Source organism: Arvicanthis niloticus, chromosome 6 (genome assembly GCF_011762505.2).
Source record: "Arvicanthis niloticus isolate mArvNil1 chromosome 6, mArvNil1.pat.X, whole genome shotgun sequence".
Classification (NCBI taxonomy): domain Eukaryota; kingdom Metazoa; phylum Chordata; class Mammalia; order Rodentia; family Muridae; genus Arvicanthis; species Arvicanthis niloticus.
In genome coordinates, this window is record NC_047663.1 from 41,428,822 (window position 1) to 41,455,802 (window position 26,981).

A 26,981-nucleotide genomic window follows, 5' to 3' on the forward strand; every position below is an offset into this window, starting at 1 on the left:
TAAATTACTTTAAAGTGTACTTTAAAGTGTATGATTTAAAGTAAGTTTTGTACTCAGCAAATGGCTGAGCAGCAGGTAGAGGTGCCTGCACTCACGTCTGGGGATCTGAGTTTAATTCCTGGATTCCATGAAATGACAGGTGAGATTGACTGTCAAGAGTTGTCCTTTGAGGTCTGTTGCTACATGCCTTTGATCCCAGGACTCAGGAGGCAGAGGTAGGTAGATCTCTGAGCTCCAGGCCAACCTGGTCTACAGAGCTAGTTCCAGGACAGTTAGGGCCACACAAAGAAACCCTGTCTCAAAAAAAACAAAGTTGTCCTCTAACTTCCATATGTTTGCTGAGACCCTATTGGGCTTGGGCCCCCATATGTGGGCACGTTGAATAAGATCTACCTACAAAATCCTACCATGTGATGAACAGGAGGACACAGCCACAGGCTGGAGACTGCTCAGTTGGCAAAGTGCTTCTACACCAACATGAGTTTTGATCTCCAGCACCCAAGTGAAAGGTTATTGCAAAGACGGAGGTAAAAGGATCCTCAGGAATTGGTGGCCATCATGTTTAGCCAATCCATGAACCACCATTCTCAGTGAGAGACCCTGTCTCAAAACTAAGGTGAACAATGATTGAAGAAGATACCCAGCATCAATAAGACACTTCATACATGCATGAACCAACACACATGCACACAAACGGTACATCCAGTGGACACTTGTTTAGCAATAATGAAGTGCTGACACATGTGACGACATGGGTGAATCTTGAGAACATTATTCTAACAAATAATGACCACATATTATATAACTGCATTCATAGAAACTGTCCTAAACAGAAAGATCTGTACAGAAATCAAGCAGCAGTTCCCTAGGGCTTGGAAAATGGGGTGAGAAATGAAGAATTAATGAGAAGTGACTAGAGATAGCTTCTTTCTGAAGTGATAGAAGTGTTCTGGAATTAGTTGTGGTCATTGCACAACTTAAGTGAATACAGTTTTTACCAAAAAAAAAAAAAAAAAAATCACTGAATTATGTAACTCTAAAAGGTGAATTTTAGGGGCTGGAGAAATAACTCAGTCTGTAAAGTACTTGCCACACAAACCTGAGGACCTGAGTTCATGCCCCAGAACAAAAAAAGGGAAGAAAAAAAAAAAAGAAAAGAAAAATCAAGGTGTGGTGACACTTTTAATCCCAATTCTGGGGAGGCAGAGACAGGAGAATCCCCAGGAGCTCAATGGCCAGCCAATGTATCCTAATCAGGAAGACCTAAGTCCCTGTCTCAAAAACAAGATGGAGTCAAGCAGAGTATCATCCACCATTATTTCAGGAGACAGAGGCAGAGACACTGATGGATCTTGTAAGTTGAAGCCAACTATTCTATATATAAAAAGGCTTTGGGCCAATCAATCAATCAATCAATCAATAATTAGAACATTCCTGAAGAACAATAGGGCTCCTTGAGACCTTGTCTCTAAATGGATGGATGGATAGACACAGACAGACAGACAGACAGATCTTGAGGAGAACACATACATACACATGCATGAATGAACGAACATTATAAAGCTAGCTTTTTTTAAAAAGCTACTATCTTCTTAAAACGTATGAAACTATTGGCCAGACATGATGGTGCTCAGCTTTAATCCCAACACTTTGGAGTCAGAGGCAGGCAGAACTGTTGAGTTTGAGGCCAGCTGGGTCTACAGAGAAAGTTCCAACACAGACAGAGACACAACAGAGAACCCTGCCTCAAAAAATATACAAATAAGGAGGAAGGGAGGGAGGGAGGGAGGGAGGGAGGGGAGGGGGGAGGGGAGGGGAGGGGGGAGGGGAGGGGAGGGGGGAGGGAAGGAAGAATGCACCAGCCATTTTTGCAGGATAAAAACTAAATACTGGCAATATTTTCTTCAAGGAATCGTGGAGCTGGCCTGGCCTAGCTGCCTTAGAAGCATGCTCCATAGATTTTTCACATTAGATTCCATGGCTCCTGGGGCACAATGTGCCTTCCAATTCTCAGGAATTCCTGAGAAACTGAGGCACTCCCTCAGGCAGTGAAGCATTCAGATCACTTAGTGTTTCTCTGGTGTGTTCCTTAGTAGCCAAAGAGGCATGGAAGCTTGACAAGACAATTGGTTTTAGACATTAATTTTGTATACCCTATATACCTTGGAAACATCATTGTATCATGGCAACTACAATCGTATCGATCCTGGCAACTGTCATTATATTCTGTTGCTGATAAAGATAGAAGTCTCACTGTTCTCAATAAAACTGTCATAGCCTCAGTTGTGCTGTGGCCCCTCCAGCATGGCCTGATTTAATTCCTTGAGGCCATTATCAAATAACCTTGAACCAGTAAGTAAGCTGGTGCTTACAGGTGGCCCTGAACAGGGACATGAAATATGGGGATTTAAAAAGAAAGAAAAAGGGAGAAAAAGTTAAAAGGTGAGTAACTCTTGGGAATCATGTGCACACAAGTATAACAGGGCAGGAACTTTCACTGAGATAAAAAGATGGGACTAGCAGGGTTCAAAGAGTAACAAAGTTGCTGGAAGAAAGAGCTGAAGCCGTGCTATCAGTCTGTGAACTTCCTGGAGTTCATTAGCCTGCTTTCCCTAAAGAGGGATCTCTGGATCCCAGAATTTGGTCACAGTTAGGAAGAGCAATTAAGGGAGAATCAGATGCAAGAGGACTAGGAAAAGATTCTAATGATGCTCTTCAGCTTTGAAAAGAAATAAAAACAGTAAAAAATTAAAACGACACAGCTAAAACAAAATGAAAGTGAGCAAGAAAAAAACAGAACACTGTAAACATACAAAGAAAAATTAGAATCTCAAGATAAATTATGTAGCCTGCCCCCCACCCCTCTGCTAAGGGTTGAGGATTCTCCTTCTCGTTGTGCTGATTTTGCTCCCCTCACCCCAGCTCCAATTTCCCCCACTCTCTACCCTGTCCATTAAGTGCAGGTCCTGACAGCATGTTAACTTTTTTTTTTTCTGGGCTGCAGAGATGGCTCAGCGGTTAAGAGCACTGACTGCTCTTCCAGAGGTCCTGAGTTCAGTTCCCCGCAACCAAATGGTGGCTCACAACCATCTGTAATGGGATCTGATGCTCTCTTCTGGTGTGTCTGAAGACAGCTACAGTGTACTCACATACATAAAATAAAGCTTTTGTTTTTTTAAAAAAAAAAAAAAAAAAAAAACAACTTTCTTTTACCAGTGAATGAAACATCCAATCCTAATAACCCAAGGCAATGTGTTAGAAATTATATTCCCATTTCATTTAAGACTCTTAAGGATTTTCAGCAGACTTGTGCTCAATATGGACCAACTGTTCCTTTTATACTGTCTCTCCTTGATTCTATTTCTGGGAAAACTTTCCTTCCCTCTGACTGGAGGATCTTAACAAATACTTGTTTTACTAAGGATAAATATGTACTGTGGAAGACAAATTATTCAGAAAGATGTCAGGACCAAGCTATTAGAAATCAACAAAATAGGGGATGGAGAGATGGCTCAGTGGTTAAGAACACTGACTGCTCTTCCAAAGGATCTGAGTTCAATTCCCAGCAACCACATGGTGGCTCACGACCATCTGTAATGGATCTGATGCCCTCTTCTGGTGTGTCTAAAGATAGCTATAGTGTATTTATATACATAAAATAAATAAATCTTTTTTATAAAAAAAAAAGAAATCAACAAAACAATGAACCCTTAACTTCTGAAGTGTTAGTAGGAGAAGGCATATATAATGATGCTCAACTGACAGACCACATGACCACAGAGCCCCCTAAGGTTTGTGGATAAATCAACACTTTGGTTTTTACAAGCATGGCCTAACTTAACAAATTCTGGAATAAAGACTGGGAAAAAAAAAAAAATCTCTAAAATTAGACGGGGGCCTGATGAGCCATATCAAGATTTTGTTTCTCATCTTCTGCAGGTGGTCAATCATCTGATAGTTGACAGGGAGGCAGGAATGTTTACTGTTAAACTAGCATATGAAAATGTTAATGCAAAAAATAATAATAATAATAAAAATTAAAAAATAAAAAAATAAAATAAAAAAATAAATAAAAATAAACTAAAAAAAAAGAAAATGTTAATGCTACATGCCAGACTGCCAAATGTTATTTTTTTTAAAAGGGAGATATTATATACTCAAGTACCTTCATATACTCAAGGATTAACTCTGGCTACAACCCTTCAAGGACAGGTAATGCCTCAGCTACTGACAGGCATTCAGCAAGGGGGAAAAAAAAGTTTCTTCTTTTCTTATACATTATATGAATGCTTTCTGCTAAAAGTAATAAAATGCTACAAGATCTGTTTACAAAAATAAAAATTGGATTATTTAAGCTTGTATTCCTTATTAAAAGAAATTATTAAAAAAAGTGCTCCTACATACATACAAGTCTATTCAGAAATTTTGCCAAAAGTTTGATATAACCCCTATCATAAACATTCTTTAAAACCCTCAGTGTGCAATGATGGCACACGCCTTTAATCCCAGCACTAGGGAGGCAGAGGCAGGTGGATTTCTGAGTTCTGAGGCCAGCCTGGTCTACAGAGTGAGTTCCAGAACAGCCAGGGCTACACAGAGAAACCCTGTCTCAAAAAACCAAATAAATAAATAAATAAACAAACAAACAATAAAACCCTCAGGGTCTATCTTTTGTAAAAAGAGATAATGGACAACTTAAATGTTATTTAAAAACAAAGGAGGGGGAGCATTGTATTGCTACTTCACATAATATTTTGTCTTCTATATATACAGTAAAAAAAAATTTTTTTTTTAATTTGGAGAAGAATGGTCTTACTTCTACAGAACATCTCTGGGCCCTTCCAAAAAAATTCAAAGTCACAGTCCTTTGGAGATATTTTGTCTGGCCAATTGAATATCCCAGATCCAGTAAGTCACTAGAGCAGAGGCTGTTTTTTCTCAGGGTGCTAAAAAGTCAGTGTAAATACTTGAAAAACGAATGACACATGCCTCTCAAGGCAAGTAAGCCAAGCCAACTCCATGGTTCCCTTCAATTTTTAACTTAACGAATGACACATGCCTCTCAAGGCAAGTAAGCCAAGCCAACTCCATGGTTCCCTTCAATTTTTAACTTAATAAATCATAAGGGAAATGAGATGATGATGATGATGATGATGATGATGATGATGATGATGATTATTATTATTATTTATAAAGAGCAAGTAGAGACAGGCATGGTACCATGTGCCTGTAATCCTAACAGAGGAAAGCTAAAACAGAAGCCTGTCTTAAAAACCTGTCTCAAAAAAATATGTAACTGGAAAGAAGGCTCAATGGTTAAAAACACTTACTGTTCTTGCAGAGAACCCAGTATCCACATGGTGACTTATACCACCCATAGGCATGCACACAGTTTACATACACAATACATGCAGGTTAAACACTTATACACATAAAATAAATCCAACAGCAAGCAATGGGAGATTTCTAGGGTATTTAAAGATCATTTAATTCACTGGATCACAAAGGAAAACATGAGTAAAGGAAAGCCAATCAGAACAAAAAGAGACTAGCATTGGGGAAAGATAAAAAAGCATAACAGTGCCGGGCGGTGGTGGCGCACGCCTTTAATCCCAGCACTTGGGAGGCAGAGGCAGGCGGATTTCTGAGTTCGAGGCCAGCCTGGTCTACAGAGTGAGTTCCAGGACAGCCAGGACTACACAGAGAAACCCTGTCTCAAAAAAAACAAAAAAAAAAAAAAAAGCATAACAGCCCAGCGCTTGGGAGGCAGAGGCAGGCGGATTTCTGAGTTCGAGGCCAGCCTGGTCTACAGAGTGAGTTCCAGGACAGCCAGACTACACAGAGAAACCGTGTCTCAAAAAACCAAAAAAAAAAAAAAAAAAAAAAAAAAAAAAAAAAAAAGCATAACAGAAGGAGTATGAATGACCTCTATAAAAATGTAATAATGAATCTCATTATATATAATCATATGCTAATAAAAACATTAAAACAATAAAAAAAAAAAAACCATACCCAACTTACAAAAATATAAGCACTTAATTTCCTGACATGTCTCTGTATGTGTGTGTATATGTAAACCAGGTCAACTTGTAGGAACCAGTTCTCTTTCTTCCTTTTCCTCCCTCCTTTCTCTCTCTCCCTAGTACTAGAATTAGAAGTCTGGCTTTTTACATGAGTTCTGGGGATCAAACTCAGGTTCTCAAGTTTGTATAGCAAGCATTTTTACAAACTGAGCTATCTCCCCAGTCACCAGAACTCACCTTATCAAAGTTATATAATTCAGTGGGTTGTTTGTTTCAGCATAGTCACTAAGTTATACAACTCGCCACCACTAATTTCGGTGTTCCTCTGGAGCTATACACCTTGTGTTCTTGAGACAGGATCTTTCAATGAGACTTGGAGCTGCCTCACAGGTTAGGACAGGCTGACTGACCAGTAAGCCTCAGGGATCTTTCTGTCTCTGTCTCTGTCTCTGTCTCCCAATAATGGGATTGAAGGCCTTGTACTTGAGTTCTAGGAATCAAACTCAGATCCTTGTGTGTGCACAGCAAACAAGCATTTGGCCAACTAAGCCATCCCCATTTGTGGACTTTTGACAGAAACATGATTCACTATGCCCAGCTCCATTTTCAAATTTTAAGAGACTAAAGGCCAACAAAATGGCTTGTCACTAAGCTTGAGTTCAATTCAGAATCCACAAGTTAGAAGAAAAGAACCAACTCCCTAAAAATTGTCCACTGACCTCCACAGACACACTGTGTTATTTGCATAAATGTATTCTCCCTCCCCCACCAAAACAAAAATGAAACAAAAATAAAGTAGATTTGAAGTATATTACAAATAGTAATACAGGGGCTAGAGAGATGGCTCAGCAGTTAAGATGTTAAGTTAATGCTCTTCCTGCGGACCTGTGAGTTCAGATCTCAGTACCTACATCAGGCAGCTCACAACTACTTGTAGCTCCAGCTACAGGGATCCAACATTTCTGATTTCCATGGATATGCACAGATGTGAAAATATTCACATAGATATATACACATAAAAATAAATATTAAAAAATAAATTACAGGGGAATGGAGAGATGGCTCAGCAGTTAAAGAATGCTGGCTGCTCTTCCAGAGGATGCAGGTTAATTCCCAGAATGCATATGGCAGCTCACAACTGTAACTTATGTCCAGAGGATCCAACATCCTCACACAGACATACATGCAGTCAAAACACCAATACACATAAACTAAAAATTAAAAATTACACATATATATATACATATATATATAAGCTTTATAGTAGCCTATAAAAAATTTGTATAATTTAAAAAATTAAATCTGAAATTTACCAAGATATTATATATAAACTAAACTAAAAAAAAAAAAAAATTCAGCTACTATTTCAATGAAATGACTTTTACTACTTTATATTTAAAGCTTAAAACTGATGTCTGGCCGGGCGGTGGTGGCGCACGCCTTTAATCCCAGCACTTGGGAGGCAGAGGCAGGCGGATTTCTGAGTTCGAGGACAGCCTGGTCTACAGAGTGAGTTCCAGGACAGCCATAGCTACACAGAGAAACCCTGTCTCGGGGAAAAAAAAAAAAAAAAAAAAAAAAAAAAAAAACATAAAACTGAAGTCTGGTCAATAAAATTGAGAAAAGTTGGCTTCCTAGAAATATATTCCCATGCTACTAGGTAAACACTAGCACTGAGCTGCACATCTACCCCAGTCTTTCAGAAATCTAAAACAGGAATTTACTGTGACAAATCTTATAAATTTGTTAGTTTATAAATTGTAAATGACCTGAAATACTTCTTACATACAAGTAAAATGATTATTAATAATCAGTAAGAATAACCAAGTTTGGAATCCACTCATTTAGCTAGTTTAGAGGTCTTATTTTGATTTCTACCAGTTTACTTACCCAAATGTAATGCTTCCTGGTACCTCTTGGTATCAAAATACAAAGACACCAGCCTTGCCTAGGAAAGAGAACAGGCACTGATTACAGGGAACAAGGGGAAAAGCCACAGAAAGAAATCAAAGGTTGATAATCACAGAACACTTACTGTTCTATACAAGATCGGATGATAACATCAATTTCAACACAACAACTGACCTCAGCCCAGTACTATTTCTTACTATGGCCAAATGACTGTTAACTATACCATAGCACTGCTTATTTTCTATACCAAAATAGCAAAAGTACCTCAAAACTTCAAGAAGAAATCAAAATAATTTAAAAGAAAATCACCAAGCATGGTAGCTCACATCTATAAATCCAGAATTCAGGGAGACTGAAACAAAAAACTTTGCCAAAGGTCTGAAGCCATCCTGAGCTGTAGAATAAGACAATGTTGCTAAAAACAGAAGGAAGGGAAGGAGGGAGGGAGGGAGGGAACGAACTTCTAGCAGGGACATTCCTGTAACTGGAAGCACTGTCAAGAACCCTCAAGTGACAGAGTGGTACTACTTACACTTACATCTTATCTAACTACAGATCTGAAGCCAATGTTAGTAGACACCTACCTCCAATGCTTGGCGTAAAAAAGTTCTTTTCTCTGATTTGGCCCACTCGATGCACTCTAAACATAGCTCGACCTGCCAAGAGAGACATACATGTAACATGATGCCCTTACCTTCTTCCAACTAAGCACAATTAGAAGCAGGAAAGCTCTAACTCCCTTCTTTCATATCCCCCATGTTATTCACAGTCCGTAGGATGCTGACCCATGAGATCTCAAAATGTAATGCTTATGCTGTAATCAAGAAGCAACTTGGCTTTTAAAAATTATATTCTTTGGCCCTGGCATGCACACCTTTAGTTCCAGCACTTGGGAGAAAGTAGCAGGCAAATCCCTATGAGTTCCAGGCCAGACAGCCTGGTCTACATAGTGACTTCCATGACAGCCAGGGAAATACAGAGACCCTGTCTCAGTAACAAAAGTGTTCTTTGGAAAAAGTCTTTTACCTTCCTACTAGATATTCAGAATTTTTAACACATAGTCCTGGAATGTCTATTTTTATGACATTGTAGGTGTCTTTAAAGCACAGAAAGCACAACTGTATCGTAAACACTGTGACTATGCTAGTAAAAAGAGGTAAAACTCCACACACACAAAAAGCTTCATTCCTAACAGCTGGGAGGCTCAAAACATCTAGCTCACTCTTTCTCCTAAACACTATTATCATTCACACAGAAAAACAAATACAGTAAACTTAGTTTATATTAAAGGAGAAGCTAGGGATTACAGAGATGGCTCAGCGGTTAAGAGCACTGACTGCTCTTCCAGAGGTCCTGAGTTCAATTCCCAGCAGCCACATGGTGACTCACAGCCATCTGATATCATCTTCTGGTGTATCTGAAGACACTGACAGTGTACTCATATAAATAAAATAAATCTTTTTTTAAAAGGTTGCTAATAAGACTACAAGGCGATGAAAGAGAAACTGAACTTTCTGGAGAACTGCTAAGGCAATGGGTTCTTTTGTAAATTTAAAGTTCTTCTGAGAGATGCTGTGAGAGAGGAAAACTGAAGAGAATAATCTAACATGATGAGACTGACAAACAACACTGAGACAATTCACTAGGACTAGGCTAATGAATTCTAACTAACTCCTCACTGAAGCCCCCTGGTGGCTACTTAATCTCCAATGCTAAATACAAATGATCCCCACAAAACAAAAACTAAACTAAAAGCAAGCCAATCACAACCTTAAAAGTTCTGCAGTATGTTATAAAAAGACAAATTCAAGATATATTCATGATATGGATAAACTGAAAATATTCTGATTTTTTTTTCTGTGTTTCCAAGACACAGTTTCTTTGTGTAGCCTTGACTACTCTAGAACTAGCTCTGTAGACCAGGCTGTCCTCCAATTCACAGAGATCCACCTGCCTCTGCTCCTGAGTCCTGGAAGTAAAGGCATACACTGCTGCCACCACCACCACCTGGCTGTTTTGAATATTTTTAACAAGAAAAATACAATAGTCTTAAGTCATATATAACTTGTGGGGATAAGAAAATGGAGTACTTTTCCAAATAACACAAAATGAATGCTGAGAAACTGGTACATTCCTCTATACTATGTTGTACTTCAATAAATACTCCAAGGGGTTGAAGAGATGGCTCAGCAGTTAATAGCACTAGCTGCTCTTCAGAGGACCCAAGTTCAATTCCCAGGACCCACATGTGACACCAGTTCCAGGGGAATCTAATACCCTCACACGTACAGGCAAAACATCAATGCACATAAAATAAAAAACTCCAAAATAGTCCTAAGCAAGAGACAGCTGAGTCTACTCTAGCATCTCACCCACCTTCATTTCCCTGATAATCCAGATGTTAAGCTAGTTTCACAAGGTCATGTATCAGCTTTCCCTGCCCCCAGAGTTCTTTCTCCTTCAACCAGGACTTCAGTTAAGGTCACTACAGACACTCTCCTAGAACAAGAAAGTTTCTCTGCCTTACAAATGAATTTGAAATCTATTTTCAATTACTGAGTATATTGGTTTGCTTCATCTATGATAATAATTAAGAAACCAGTGCCAGTCCCAGAGAAAAAAATGTAAAGATCATGGAGCTTGCTACATAGTTATTTTGTCTCAGTGACTTAGTTTTTCCTTCCACCATGTGGATACCAAGGATGGATATAAGGTTATCAGGCTTGGCAGCAGGCATCTTTACCAGATAAGCCATTCCACCAACCCCTCCCTCCTGTATTATTGATACAAAGCTCTTTAACACAAGTCTAGCTCCCTTAACAATATCCTCAGACCTCAACAGTTCTAAAAGAGTGAGCCATCTATGCCTTTCTTCTTTATGTTTTCACATTACCAGAGAATTTTAAAGAGCCAAGAATAAACATTGTATCAATTTCCCCACAACAAAAACTTGTGAGTCATCTAGACAAGGAAAGGAGGTATATTCATATGTCCATTAAATAAAACCCTATCTAGGGGCTGAAGAGATGGCTAATCAGTTAAGAGCACTGGTTGCTCTTCTAGAGGGCCCAGGTTCAACATTCAGCACCTTCACAGGGGCTCACAACTGTCTAACTCCAGTCCCCAAGGATTCACCAACCTCTTCTAACTTCTGAGGACACAACCTGGTGCACAAACACACATGTACACAAAACATCCATACATATAAAATCAGTAAGTTAAAAAAAAAAAAAGCCTCAGATCTTAATTCAAGAAAATATTTTCTGAACACCCAAGGCCTGATATTCCTTCTCCTTCAAGTACTAATTATGTAATTCCTTTAAGACAAACTACTCTCAGGGGCCAGAAAGAGAGCTCTGCTGTTAAAAACAACTGGCAGCTCTCGAAGGAGACCTGGGTTTGGTTCCCAGCACCTACATGGCAGCTGCTCACTGCCTGTAATCCCAGTTTCAGGGGATCTAACATTCTCATCTGACCTCTTCAGGCACTGAACACACATAGTGCACATATGTACATGCAGGCAAGACACTTATGCACATAAAACAAATCTAAAAAAAAATTTAAATAACCATAGAATGTGACATGTATTGGGAATGAGGAAAGCCTTGAGTTACCTCCAGGTAGAATTCCTGAGTGAAACTATGTTAAAGATGATAAGGCAAATGCATAATTGTCGTTTAAGGCAAAAAAAAAAATCAGAAATATAACATGTATAAAATACAATGTAGGTCACTGAAGAAGCCAAGATCACATCAACATTAATAAGAAAAAATGTCCAAGAAAGTAAACCTGAGACAGAATTACAGAAGGAAAACCACACATGAAGAGCAGATAGGTTCTCGGCAAACCAAGCCTGAAACAGTATCCAGAAAGGGGAGCTCAAGGTGCTGTAGTGTATTGTGTTCCAGAAAGCCATGAATTACCTAAAGCTGACAGTGCAGAGCCACTGAAGGCTTAAGCAAGAACAGAAAAGATATAAAATTTTTAGAATGCTAGTTGGTAAAATACCTTTGAAAATAAGCCAGGCAGTGTTGGTGCACACCTTTAATCCTAGCACTCAAGAGGCAGAGGCACACAGATCTCTTAAGTTCAAGGCTACAGTAAGATGGTCTCTAAAGAAAACAAGAAAATATTAAAAAAAAAAATTAAAAAATAAAAGACAAAATAGCTAAAAAGAAAACTAATATAAAGCCAGGCGGTAATGGTGCACACCTTTAATCATAGCACTCAGAAGGCAGAGGCAGGCAGGTCTCCTCAGTTCCAGGACAACACATAAAAACCCTATCTCAAAAAAAAAAAAAAAGAAAAGAAAGAAAGAAAGAAAGAAAGAAAGAAGAGAAGAGAAGACAGAAGAAGAGAGGAAAAAAGAAGAAGAAAAGAAAAGGTTGGGGGAGGCAAGGAGAAAGAAAGTATGGAAGTCAGGTGTGGTAGCACACGCCTATAATCCAGAAAGCTGTCCTCTGACCCCCACACATGCATCACACAACATGGGTACACACACAAAGTAGAATTTTTTTAATAGCAAGTAACCTATAACCCACGAAAACTATCAAAAAATCCAATCAATGGAATAGACAGAATTTTTTTTTGATAAAAGTTAAATGGCTAATTGTCAAAAAAAAAAGTCTTTACTAAACAATAAAGTTACACACACATACAAACATGACAAAATGCAGCCAGGTATGGTAGTGCACGCCTCTAATGGCAGCACCTGGAAAGCTAAAAGAGGATGTCAAGTTTCACACCAGCCTGAGCTATGAAAGCCTGATTCTGAAGAACAAATGAGCCTGTCATGGGTAGTCCTAGGAAAGCAGATGCAGGAAGATCTCTATTGGTTTGAGGCCAGGCTGGCATACCTAACAAATTCCAGACCAGTCGGGACTACATAGTGAGACACCTCTAAAAAGGACAAATTAAGTATTTAATTTTTCTACAACAAGCCCAAGTACTTCCCTTTACTATAAGAAAAGGAAGGAAGGTCATTAATTGGCGAAATGAACAACTACAATGGACAGAAACAGAAGGGGGGGGGGGAGAGAGAGAGAGAGAGAGAGAGAGAGAGAGAGAGAGAGAGAGAGAGAGAGAGAGCACCCAAACATGGAGCCATGTAACAAAGGCCAGTAAGTCCCATTGATCAAATAAAGAGCACCAAGTTATGAGCTGAGAACTTCCACAAAGGACTAAGGATTAAAGGCCTGGTTGCGTATGCTTTTAATCCTAGCACTCCAGAAGCAGAGGCAGGTGGATTTCTCTGAATCCCAAGCCAGTCTGGGTCAGCATAGTGAGCATAGTGAGTTCCAGTTTAGCCAAGGATACATAGTGAGACTGTCTTTAAAAAACAAAAACAAGCCGGGCGGTGGTGGGGCACGCCTTTAATCCCAGCACTTGGGAGGCAGAGGCAGGCAGATTTCTGAGTTCCAGGCCAGCCTGGTCTACCTAGTGAGTTCCAGGACAGCCAAGGCTATACAGAGAAACCCTGTCTTCAAAAACCAAAAAACAAAAACAAAAAACAAAAAAACAAAAAACAAAACAAAACAACCCAAAACCCAAAAACAAACAAACAAAAAAAACTGAAAAAAATTATTTTTAACCTAAAAAGTTCAAAGTAGCATTTATTAGTCAGAAGCCAACATTCAAGTAGAATTTCTTATCTTAAGAAAGATAAGACCAAAGATGAACCCATGAATACAAAGAACAATTTAGAAAACAAGTTTAAGACTTGATAAAAAACTAAATAAATAAAAATTTTAAAAAACACATTTCTAAAAAGTATATTTCTTTAATTCACCAAATAACTATACTTTGATTCAAAAATATTTATCTAAATATTTTTATCTATTTTTATCTATATTCTATCTATATTTATCTAAAAAAATATTATCTATTTTTGAGCTACTATCATAAACCAGAAACAAGGAATAAAGGTGATAGCTTGGCTTCATCAGAGTGGGGCTGGAGAGATGGCTCAGTGGTGCTGAGCCCAGACTGTTCTTGTAAAGGACCTGAGTTCAGTTCTCAGCACCCACATAAGGGCTCACTACAATCCATAAGACTAGTTCCAGGGCATCGAATGCTCATTTCTGGCCTCAAAGAGCACCAGACACATATGTAGTACATATACATACATGCAGGCAAAACACTAATACACATAAATAAGTAAATAAAAAATAAATAAATCTTAAAAAATAAAAAAGCATCAAAACAAGAAAACAGACTAAACAAAATGTAATTCCAAAGTAGGACCCATGTGTCCTGGATTTCTGAAATCCCTCACTCAGTCCAATATACTACTGTGGAATTTTGTTTTTACCTGCAAGTTCACCTAAGATATACCTAAGATAGTCAGACGTATAAGCAACTAGCAATTCCAGCCCTTGACTTTATGTATTATCATACATCTTATATATTATCTGCCTTCCCTCTTAAAATGTAATCTTCATGAGAGTATTGCTGTATTTTTTTGACTTTATCCCTACTGGCTATAGTATTACTAAAGGCACTCAGTAAATACTGGTTCCAGAGAGGACCTCTTTTGAACAGCTCAAAGTCCAGTTTAAACTTGTAAGTAACATGTATAAAAACATCAGTCACTTCCCAACACATGAAACACAACAGATGGATGCTCACCCCTTAATAAAGGCACATAAGCCATACAAAACATACAAGAAAAGATGCCACAAGGCTTAACTGGTACTCATAAGAAACTTCGTGACACAAGATGAAAGGTACCACAGACACAGAAAACATTACAAAGGTGTGGCAATACAATACCTCAAAGACAAGAATCAGTTTGTGACCCTGATGTAATGAGGATTCCAGGGACCACTGACAATCTCCACTTACAAAGCAAAGCATGGAACAGACTCAAAGTATCAAATGCCCTGTAACAAAGAGAAACTGACATGATAAGTCCTGAGCATCCTCCCAGCTGTCCCTTCCACACAGTACCACAGTGAAGTAAGCAGGCATCTTTCACTGAAACACACTTCTCTCCATACTATCTGCTTCCTATCATTAATATAACTTACCTCCTGCCCTGTAGCTGCTTCCATATCTAGAAACAGATCAAGAAGAGACCGAACCAGACGAGCTGCTTTAGCTTTACTGATGGAATTCAAGAAAGGTCGTACATACTTCAGGAGTCCTCCAAGCTCTGTGTGGATGGCAATTCAGAAAATAAAATGTAGTATTAGAAACAAAAATCTTCATTTAAAAAGCTGGGCCTCAAGGGCTTAAGGTGCTTGCTGCTAAGTCTGATGGCCTACCTTAAACCCCTGGACCCAATTCCTGCCAATTGTGTCTTAAGCTCTACACAAGCACATGGCATGCATGTATCCCCCAAATAGACACAAGTAAATACATTGTTTTTTTTTAAAACTCCATTAAACTCTATTTAAGAAAACTGAGCCACTATAATAAAAATCATACCTGGCTTCAGTCTAATGGAACATACAATTCCCATCAAAGCCAGGTGTGGTGGTAGGTCACATCTGTAATCCTAGCACTTAAGCAGGAAGCACAAGAATTATTGTGACTCTGAGGCCAGTCACATAATGAGTTCCAAGTCTACAGTATGAGATGCTGTCTTAATTTTTTTTTAACTCACAGCAGGTAATAGAACACCAACAATGTCATCAGCTACAAAGGTTGTATGAACTCCACTCCCACTTATTCTCTGGATCACTGTGAAAACCTGAGAATGGCCCATCTGCATCATTTATCCATTTAAATGAAAGAAACACAGTAAAGTGCTTCTGTTATCAAGAAGACTTTTATAAAACAGGAATTATGCTGTGCACCTGCCATTATGGTCAAAATCACAACCAGCAAATATCAAGTCACAATGGTCTTTTCACCCTCCAAATCTATGCCTTAGCAGTTTCCCTCAGACAGAGGTTTCCAACTCCAGGCTTCTAAAGTGTCCCTGTGTGGCCTTTCAGCAATAACCCTTCTTTGCCACAGTGATATCAGGATGACTCGTCCTTAATAAGTTTCATTATACACTTTAAAAATTCCTCACAAGAGCCAGGGCAGTGGTGGCGCACGCCTTTAATCCCAGCACTCAGGAGGCAGAGGCAGGCGGATTTCTGAGTTCGAGGCCAGCCTGGTCTACAGAGTGAGTTCCAGGACAGCCAGGGCTACACAGAGGAAACCTTGGGGGGGGGGGGGCCTAAAAAAAAATCCTCACAAATCTCCAAAACCTAAGTCTGAAGTAATGACTTATAAAGCTGTCCGCTGTCCATCACAGAGAACCCATCTCAAAAACCCAACCAAACATAAAGCTTTCTTCTCCCTTTTAAAAGATAGAGGGAGCCGGGCGGTGGTGGCGCACGCCTTTAATCCCAGCACTTGGGAGGCAGAGGCAGGTGGATTTCTGAGTTTGAGGCCACCCTGTTCTACAAAGTGAGTTCCAGGACAGCCAGGGCTACACAGAGAAACCCTGTCTCGAAAAACAAAAAACCAAAAAATAGATAGATAGATAGATAGATAGATAGATAGATAGATAGATAGATAGATAGATAGATAGATAGATAGAGGGCAGTTCAGGAAATCTAAGGGAGTGACTTTAATAGCAATAGAGAGGTGCTTGTTAAACAAGAAAAATTAAACAATGCTTTGTTTTGTTTTGTTTTGTTTTGTTTTTGAGACAGGGTTTCTCTGTGTAGCCCTGGCTGTCCTAGAACTCACTCTGTAGAGCAGGCTGGCCTCAAACTCAAGGATCCACCTGCCCCTCCTTCCCAAATACTGGGATTAGAGATGCGTGCCACCACCACCCAGAGACAATGTTTTTAGGATTTATTTTTATTGTTTTTAATTAAATGTGTGCACCTGCAAATAAGAGCAAATGTCCTTAGAGGTCAAAGATCAAAGAACTCAAGACGCCCTTAGAGCTAGAGTTACAGGTGGTTGTGAGTGGTGAAAATCAAGCTTGGGTCTTCTGAAACAATAACAAGCATTCTTTACTGAGCCATCTCTCCAACCCCTAGAAAATGCTTTAACTAAACAAGAAGTATTTTGGGAATGTAGGTTGAAGCAATCCTAGTGCCAGTGTCTTTTTAATATTCTCTAATTGTAGACTCATCCTCCTGAGAACTCTAATTCAGGGCAAGCAAACTTTGCCCTCCAGAAAACAGAAATTCCTCGTCCTTGAAACCCTCATCTGCTAAAGTCAGAGGATGCACAGAACTATGTGAGGTGCTAAAGAAGAGCTACACAGAATGGAAATACCCGTCCCTTCACTCCCCAGGATGGACTTGATTCCCAATGTCTAAGACTTCTTGCTATTCTGCATTATCATTTATGCTCATATATTCACTATGAGCCTACTTTCAAGGTGCCTTCAGGCCAGAAGTCCACCTGAGTGTCTGCTAACCTCCATAAATTCTATACAGCCCTTAGAGGCTCAGCTAAGGAACTACTGAGTCTTCCATACAAACACCAGTCAACAGTAAACTTTTTTCTCTTTTCAAATTCCTTCTTGGGCCCTTCTCTCTGCTTCCATTCTCTCCTGTTTACCCTGAGTTGAACAGTTCTGTTCAACTTGTGCCCTCCCTACTATAACAAGCAAAAGCTCTGGAACAACTGGCAAAATAAATCCCTCTTGCTCTTAGCAAACAAACAAACAAACAAAAAAAAAAAAAAAAAAAAAAATCCTAGCCCCAGCACTAGGAAGCTAGGACAGTAGGATCCCAGTGAGTGAGTTCAAAACTCCACAGTGAGTTTGGCACACCGCATGAACTACGGAGAGATATCCTGTCTCCAAAGAACAGAAATGAGACTCTGTCTACATGCATACGCATACATACACACATACACACACACACACACATACACACACACCATACTGTATTTATGCAAATTTTAATTATTCTATACAAGCATGGATTGTTCCTGTAGAGGCTGGAGGAGCACCTAGCTGGCATGTACTCCACTATTGAGATACATATGCCCCTAATTCATGATGGCTTTATTTATTTATAAAACTAGTCTGGCACAATAATCTTTCTTCCATATTTTTCTATTATGTTTGATAACTGTGATTTTAGTGACTTAATATGTTCAAAAAGCAGCCTATTCCAATCTTGATCAAAGAATTTTTTGACACAAATCTGTATCTTTTTTTTAGCAAATCATATTTCCTTCCACTGTCTTCCAATATTTTAAGGTAACTAGTTATCATTCACATTTCCTCAACCTTCCTGTTCTAAAAGCTAAAAGATCGATCGTTACTGTTTCAAATGTTCCTCCAGTGTCTCTGTTTCCAATGACTTATCCCCTTAGTCACTTTCCTGAGTTAACTTATGTTGGTAAAAGAATTTCTGATATGCTTGTGGTAACTAGGACTGAAGAAAATGCTCAAAGAGGGTTCTCAGAGTAGGGCAAAATTGGCTACCACACAACTACTACAAAGCAGTGTGTGTTTGTTTGTTTGTTTGTTTGTTTGTTTGTTTGTTTGTTTTTCGAGACAGGGTTTCTCTGTGTAGCCCTGGCTGTCCTGGAACTCACTCTGTAGACCAGGCTGGCCTCAAACTCAGAAATCCACCTGCCTCTGCCTCCCAAATTCTGGGATTAAAAGTGGGCGCCACCACTGCCCAGCAAAGCAGTTCTTTTAAAAAGTGAGGGGAAGTGTTTTTTTGAGAAAAGGTCTCACTGTGCAGCACAGGCTAGTATCAAACTCACAAAACTCCTGCCTCCAACTCTTATCTGCTGGGATTATAGGAGTATATCTCTATAACCCAGCAGTAAGATGGCATTATTAGTTCACACTAAGTCCATTAAGTCCATGGATATATATGGATGTATATGGATGTGTATATATATATGTATGAATGAATATACATATATTTAGTTACCTTCATAACTAAACTAATCTTCCTAGCTTTGGCAGTAACTCTGACTCTTAAATCTACTCTGTATTGACTACAAAAGTAACACACCTTCTGCTATGGCTTTAACCATAGGAACCAGATATTGATCAAAAAAAAAATCAAAAACAAATCAGTATGATTTCTCAAGTTTGGAAACAATTATTAATATATTTCAATAATTATTCAGCCTACTGTAAATATATAACCTATACCTATCATTTAATACTCAGGCAAAATATAAAATAGCCTACTCACATCAAATATATATTCTATCTCATTCTTCTACTCTACAGTTGGCAAACTTCTGTGAAAAGCCAGACAGTAATATTTTTAGCTTTGCAAGGTTATATGGTCTTAGATGGTAGCAGCTTATAAATGACTCCACTGCAATACAAACAGTCATAAACACAGAAATAGACGTGACCATATTCAATTAAACTTTGTTTGCAAAGGCAGATGGCATGTCCCCTGCAAATTTACTAGTTTTGAAGGTGAGACTGGAATATTTTGTTCAAAATAACCCAGTTTTAATTAAAATCTCCTAATTAATCACCTATCCTAGGTCATTAATTTCATTTTGTAGTAACTTTTTGTTTGTTTATTTTCTTTTGTTTTGTTTGGGACAGGGTTTCTCTTTGTAGCCCCGGCTGCACCGGAACTCATTCTGCAGAGAAGCTGTCCTGGAACTCATGGAGTTCCTGCCTCTGCCTACCAAGTGCTGGAATTAAAGGCAAGCACCACCACCACCCTGGCTAATTTATAATATCTTGCTTGATTTTCCACGTATTAGCTTTCTAAAAGGTGGAATACCATTTGCTAGCTCAGTGTTCAAATACTTTGCCCTCCATGACTTCCCTGATTAAGTGGCTCTGCACTCACATCTGCTAGTGCTCCTTTGACTTCAACAAACAAAATGTCAGAGGCAAGAGAAACTTAGAAGGACCATGTTCTCTCTCTTCTCTCACCTACCTTGTCTTTAATTCTTTCTGATGTTATTTCTATCTTTTCTGTTTGAAAATCATTTTCCTTCCTAGAAAAGGCAGAAGTGAAATATGAACTAAATATTCTGCCTTTGTCACTAGTATCTGCTAGCATTATTTTCCAAGTACTAATTATTCTCACCTTAACAGAGGAACAAATGATCTGATCTTATTTTAAATCTCCTTTCCTATCTTAATCAATTAGTATTGAGTGTTTATTCTTAGATATACTCAGTTTCTTTCCACGTCTGTATATTTATTTTAATTTCTGAAAATCATTCCTAATTTCATTGGAATTATCTGCAATTAATGATCAGAATCTCCTTCTTAGAATCTAACAAACTCAGCAGACTCTTTTCAAGTTTTCCAAGAAAATTTCCACAGACCCTGAGCTTAGGCATCTTGTTTGCGAATGCTCAAAACTACTCTCAATGATCACTATACATCATACTTTATGTAATACATTAACCTCCTAATAATATTTCCACCAGTGATCCTATGGTAGACTTTTCAGGCAGGGTACTTAGCACAGTGCTAGGTAACTATGAAATGCACAATAACGCAAAATTGGAGATTAAGGGAATCGACATGTTTTCAAAGCTAAAAGTCAACAGATCTATCAAATAATTATCGCATAGATAGGTAAATACAACAAGCTTCAAGTCCTCCTTATGATTTCTAGTCTGTGAATACTGACCAATAAGAATCAAACTGTCTTAGAAAAGTAGTCTAGAAGTGTTTTTGCAAACTATAATATTTCACCTATAAAATTCCAGCAAGTGGCCAGGTGTGGTACTACACACCTTTATGGGAGGCAAAGACAGGTAGATCTCTGCAGGTTTAAAGCCAGCCTGTTCCACCTAGTAAGTTTCAGGACGCCGGGTGGTGGTGGCGCACGCCTTTAATCCCAGCACCTGAAAGGCAGAGGCAGGCGGATTTCTGAGTTCAAGGCCAGCCTGGTATACAAAGTGAGTTCCAGGACAGCCAAGACTACACAGGGAAACCCTGTCTTGAAAATCAAAAAAAAAAAAAAAAAAAGTTTCAGGACATCAAGAGCTTCACAGAGCCAGGCGGTGGTGGCGCACGCCTTTAATCCCAGCACTTGGGAGGCAGGGGCAGGCAGATTTCTGAGTTCGAGGCCAGCCTGGTCTACAGAGTGAGTTCCAGGACAGCCAGGGCTACACAGAGAAACCCTGTATCAAAAAAAAAAAAACAAAACAAAACAAAAAAAAAAAACAAAAACAAAAACAAAAAAAAAGAGCTACACAGAAAGTCACTATCTCAAAGGGAAAAAAATATCCAACGAGTAAAGCATTATACTGCCTAACTAATCATATATCAGAGAAGCAAGAATAAAGGAGAAAGGCATGAAATGGGGTTTCAGTACCTCACTAGAAAAACATTACTGAAACACTCACTATATATATTAGACACAAGGTTGTTTTTGTTGTTTTCTTGAGACAGATTCTCACTATATAACCCTGACTATCCTAGAATTCACTACACAGACCAGGTTAGTCTCACACTTACAAAGATCAGCCTGCCTCTGCCTCCCAAGTGCTGAATAACAGACATGAACCACCCACATCTTTACTTAACTTTCTACTGATTGAGGTGGTAATTTAAAAGATAAATTATCATTAGTTGCAAAAGTTCTTAGTTTATAAGTCCAAGATTTTTTTTAAGATTGATTTATTTTATTGTATACACTGTCACTGTCTTCAGAGACACCAGAAGAGGGCATTGGATCCCATTACAGATGGTTGTGAGCCACCGTGTGGTTGCTGGGAATTGAACTCAGGACCTCTGGAAGGGCAGTCAGTGATGTTAACCACTGAGCCACCTCTCCATCCAAGTTTAAGAATTTTTGTTATACTATCTCCACCATTCTCTTGGCTTACTAAACTAAACTAAACTTACATGAACTTAAAAAAAAAGAGAGAGAGACTTATGAGGTGACTTAGCAGAACTCACTTCATTCTAATCAAATAAATTCTAATTTCACTTTAACTTCTTTTACTATTTATTTATGCTACGTGCATGAATGTACATCTGCGCACCATATGCATGTCTGAGACTGGAGTTACAGACAGTTGTGAGACACTGTGTAGGCGCTGGGAACCAAATCCTGGATCCTCTACAAGAGCACCAAGTACTCATAACTCTTGAGCCACCTATTCAGCCCCTCTAAGTTCACTTTAAAGTGACACAAATTACCCATTTTTAAGTTTAAACAAGCTTATGATATTATTACTTTATTGGTCATCATCCATCTATCTTCTCAACCCAACCAGCTAATGGTTCAATTACCACTTGGATGTCTGGACAACAATATGCAAAAGTGCCAGGTACCAAAGAAGTCACCTTTAAAAGGCATTATTTAATGTCTTACTCATTCTACATCAGAAAAAAGTGAGTCACTTGGATACAAACTCTGCAGCCATTTTAAGTGAAGGGCCTAAAGTCACTCCCTTTAACTAGTCAATGAAGAACTAGTCTTGCTGAAGACTGCTGCTGTAGACAGGTAAGGAAATAGTGAGAACTCAAAACAAAGAACAAGTTGCAGATTACCATAGTCCAACAAAAACAGGACTTTCCCTCACCTATAGAATAAAACTCTACACTTTTGTGCTTCAAAACTGAAGATCAAGTTGTCAGGAAAATAAAACTGAATTCCACAAATGAACTGGGTGTTAGATACCATCTTGTGTTCTGAGAGACTCCATCTGGCATTTCAGACAACAGCATTAAAGGTACAATCCATTTGTAAGACTTACCAGCAGCTTGTCCAGTCTTCGCCAGGAGAGACCCCAGTTCAAGGATGCTCTGCTCTTTGACCTGGACTGCCTCCTCATCATTTTCCTGAATGTCACGCTTCACTAAGAAAAGAAAATGAACTCTTAAAATTATGATAAAAAAAAAATGAAGCAAAGGAAAATTGACCCTTATAAGATCATTATGAACTCTAGCCTATTCTCCGAATGAAACTAGCAAACAACTAAGGGCTAAAAAAAAAAAAAAAAACCTTTAAAGTAAAATGACCAAATATCTATAGGATATGCCTCATATTAATAGTAAAAGAAATAAGATTCTTCACTTTAAGTATGCCTTTTTAGTCAATCCCTTAGAATTCACCTCACCCACCAACACTTGAAATTTCTGTTGTGCTTGCTTAAAGTAAAATTAAAGTAAATACTTCCCAGTTATGATGAGCCCCATGCTAGTAACTGTGCTGTATTAAGATTTTTTTAAAACATGCCTGTGCGTTCACCTATCACAAACTAAAATCAAATTACAAAGTTATTGATTACTATAAAGCAAGTCTTTCAACAAACTTTAAGTCTACAAAAAGCTTTAGCTGAAGGACTGTATCAAAAATAAGCAATTCTATAAAACCTAGAGAAACACCTATCAAAGCTTCAGTCACACTCAGGACAGACTGCTGCCTCATGACAGATTCAGGTCCTGTTAAAGTAACTTTTTATCTGTCCTACTTTCAACTGTTAATAATTATTCAACTGCTTGAACCTCAAATATGCTTTCCAAAGTTTGCTGTGCTTGTTTTGGTAACCATGACTAGTTACCAATGCTCTAAAAAAGCATCATGACTTGACAAAACCCAAGATTTTGATACTTCATGATGGACTCCGGAAAAAGTAATGCTGTCACCCATGACTCAAGCTTGCTCTAACACGGAGGCTTGCAGGGGACTCTTAGTAAAGTGAGCAACCACTACTTTTTTTCTTTCTCTTTTTATAGTATCTGTATTTCACTTTTCTTCAGAAGGTTTCCCCCCTTATTTGTTTGGTAGTTTCATTTGGAAAATAGGCTAAAGTTCATAATGGGTCTTATAAAGGTGAAATACTCTAATGGCAATGTTTATCAGTAATTTCTACTTTCTGAAAGGCAAACAAATTAGGCACTAAGCACACACACACACAAAAAAAAAAAAAAAAAAACCCCACCTCTCATGCTCCTCAGATCAGTTCTAAATATTAACATGTGATCACAAAAAAAAAATATCTTTGTAAAAACAATGGGATGACTCTGGTACTCTGTGCTAAAACTGACATGATCAGAACTTCAAAATAAAACACTCCATAATATAATATAATTCCTTCAAAATGCACTGTGATCTCCATCTCCTCTCCTTTCTAGTATCCTCAAAGATAAGGACATCAAGCTGTTGACACTGTCCTTTCTTTCTTCAGTTTTGAGTACTGAAATTCAACAGACTCAGTAAATCACCGTAAGTACCAACAATCCTGGAAGTCCCTCATATACCTGCATTCACGAACTACTTGTTGATCCGATCCGAATCATCCCAGGCTCCATTTAAAAGCTCACATTATCACAAGAGGAAGCTCATTCCCTAACTGAACCCTTCAGGACTGAATATTAAAAGGCCTTCTCTGCCATCACTCATTTATTTCTGTTCATATCTGAATCCCAGTAGAAAGCGACCGGCTGGAGTTTCCTATTTCAACTTTCTTGTTGCCCTCAGGTTTAAGACAATCACACTATGGTGTTAAATTTTTCTTTTTCTCCAGCAATGTGCGGCCCGCCGCTTCCAAAAAGTTCCCTGAACAACAGACTCTCAGAACTAACTTCAACCCTTACTGGGAAAAATTAGTCACCTCCTGTCCCGGCGGTCCTACTCCGAGGACTCTGCCTCACAGTCTACGCCGGACAGAGGATCGTCTCCGCCACCTCTACAAAATACAAATCTGAAGTGTGTGGCACTCCTCAACTTCCCACACCCCAAAAGTGGTCCTCTTTTGCTGGAGTCTGCTGCTGAGGGCTGGGGGTAAGCAAGCAGCTCACAGCGTCCCGGAAGAAAACTCCAAGAGAAGCTCTCGCGCTCCCACCCGGAGCAACCTGTGCTGATAACAACGGCGGGAAATGTCAGTCCTGAGCGGCAGTCGCCCAGACCTTTCAAGAACACACTCCACGACCAGTGTGTAACCAGCAGCCACTCTCAGCCCCCGGCCAGCACGCGCGGGCCACAACCGGAGACCCTTAGGGGTAGCGAACCCGGCCCGGCCCTCTCTCCACGCTGCGCTGCGCCCACCGTGAGTCAGCAGCCAGCAGGTGGACGCGCGGGATGCCTCGGGGCTTCCCGCCCGATTGGAAGCCATAGGGCTCCCGGGGGCCCCGAGCGGCCTGCGCCCCCAGCCCGGCCCCCCTCACACACAGTGAGTCAGCAGCACCATAGCCGGCTAGCCCGGCCCCTCTCCGCCGCTTGCGACCGACACAGGCCGCGCCGGGACGGCGGAGCCGCGGGGTCAGCGCCAGGACCTTTACCGATGGAGTGGAGGATGTCGATGGAGGCCTCCCGGTCGGTGCTGAGTAGAGACTGAGCTCTCTGGAACTCCACCACTGCTGCGGCCGCCATCTTACCGCTCTCACACCGTCCCCGGCCGCGGCCGCCGACGCCGGAAACATACACCCGGAAGACCCGCCCTCGCGTTCCTACCAGAAGACCCCGCCTCCCTTCTCAGAGCACCCCGGGAGTTGTAGTCTGTCTGCCGATCGGGTGGACCAGGAGTGTCCCGCAAGCGGCATACGAGCTCCCCATCGCCATCTCGCGGCCATCTGAACAGACGAAACCGAAGTTAGTCCCCACAGCCCCAAAAGAGGCTGAGTGCTCAAGGAAAGCTGTTTGGCTGTTTTTATAGTGTCTCCGTGTTCCATCATCGGACAGAGCTTCACATTATAAATTGAAAGACATCTTTGACCCACTCATTCAATATCAATAGTTCTTGAGATTCACACAGTTGTCTCACACCAGCTTCCCAGCTCAACATAGAACAAAATTTTCCTCCTTTATCTCTAATTCCTTCAACTGGAATCGGGTATCTGTGAAGATATCAAGAGAAAGGTGGGGGTTGGGGGGAAGCACATTTCATTTGACCACTAAGGTTTAAACTCAAGATGTTGCTAAAACCTATACAGAGGGAGACCTTCTAGTTGATGACAATCCAGAAACTAAATAGCTATGCTATAAAAAGAAACTAAGTAAAACCACCATTATACTCCTCTATGACAGGATTAATCTCTATACCTGTCTCCGTTCATCTGTCCAACAATGCTCTGGGAAAATGTATTTAATTAATTGCTAAGAAAACTGAGTGGAATAAAGTGATTTAGTTTTATTACTAAATAATGACTGACAGGGCTGAGATCTAGTAGGGAAGATATTCCCAACCCTTTGCTTTTTCTACTGAACACTGGGTAACAGCCTATCAAGCTGATAACAGAAACCCTGACTTTGTTGTGTCATGTGAACTGGCTTCTAAATTCTCCCAACTCTGAAATTACATGAACTTCAGTGTAATACTGTGATCTTTTTTTCCCCTCAAAGAAGTCATTCGTCCTTTCACAATCTGATAGGGAGCAAATGATACTACACTGAATTCATTTGTTGTTGCAGTTTTTAAGTTTTTACTCGTCTGTCTGTCTGCCTGTCTGTGGGAACACGCAAGCCGTGGCATGCACATGGAGAAGGGGACACTTGCAGAAGTCAGTACTCTCCATCATGTGCAGCCCAGGGACTGAACTCAGGTACTCATGTTTGGCAGCAAGCACCCTTACCTGCTGAGCCATCTTTGCAGCCCTCTATCTTTTTTTTTTTTTTTTTAATTGGTTTTTCAAGACAAGGTTCCTCCGTGTAGCCCCGGCTGTCCTGAAATTAGATGTGTAGACCAGGCTAGCCTTCGTGTCAGAGATCTGCTGTCCTCTTCCCTTCTCTTCTCCCCAGTGCTGGAATTAAAGGCATGTGCCACCACCTGCAGCTTTCTGTATCTTTTCTTAACCAATTCAACTGAATCATCATCCTGAAAATACAGGTTAAGAACAACAGGCTTAGCTGGCAGTGGTAGCGCACACCTTTAATCCCAGCACTTGGGAGGCAGAGGCAGGCAGATTTCTGAGTTCAAGGCCGGCCTGGTCTACAGAGTGAGTTTCAGGACAGCCAGGGCTACACAGAGAAACCCTGTCTCGAAAAACAAAAACAAAAACAAAAACAAAAAAAAACCCAGGCTTTGGAAATGATATATTTGCTCCAAACTAGATGGTAACTAGTAGATGGTGACTTCTCACTTTGATCTTTAGTATTCCTATCTGGAAAACAGGGGTAAGAAAACCCAGCTCACAAGGTTGCTGTAGGAATATGAGATAGACTGGGGATTCAATGGCTA

The 26,981-nt window shown here is 39.8% G+C and overlaps 1 protein-coding gene across 2 annotated transcripts in view; it reads right to left on the bottom strand.

The window, feature by feature from the left end:
* The window catches only part of Psmd11 (proteasome 26S subunit, non-ATPase 11), a 38,876-nt gene extending 13,630 nt beyond the window's left edge, over positions 1–25,246 (bottom strand). Inside the window, exons 1-5 of one of the 2 annotated variants that reach the window (XM_034506561.2) lie at positions 25,087–25,246; positions 22,560–22,661; positions 14,963–15,087; positions 8,519–8,590; positions 7,914–7,971 (exon numbers count right to left, since the gene is read on the bottom strand). In XM_034506561.2, the coding sequence (XP_034362452.1) occupies positions 7,914–7,971; positions 8,519–8,590; positions 14,963–15,087; positions 22,560–22,661; positions 25,087–25,177 (448 nt within the window). In that variant the 5' untranslated portion in view covers positions 25,178–25,246. Of the gene's footprint in view, positions 1–7,913; positions 7,972–8,518; positions 8,591–14,705; positions 14,811–14,962; positions 15,088–22,559; positions 22,662–25,086 lie in introns of those variants that run through there. The other variant, XM_076936192.1, reaches the window with a different exon arrangement.
* Positions 25,247–26,981: the final 1,735 nt, after the last annotated feature.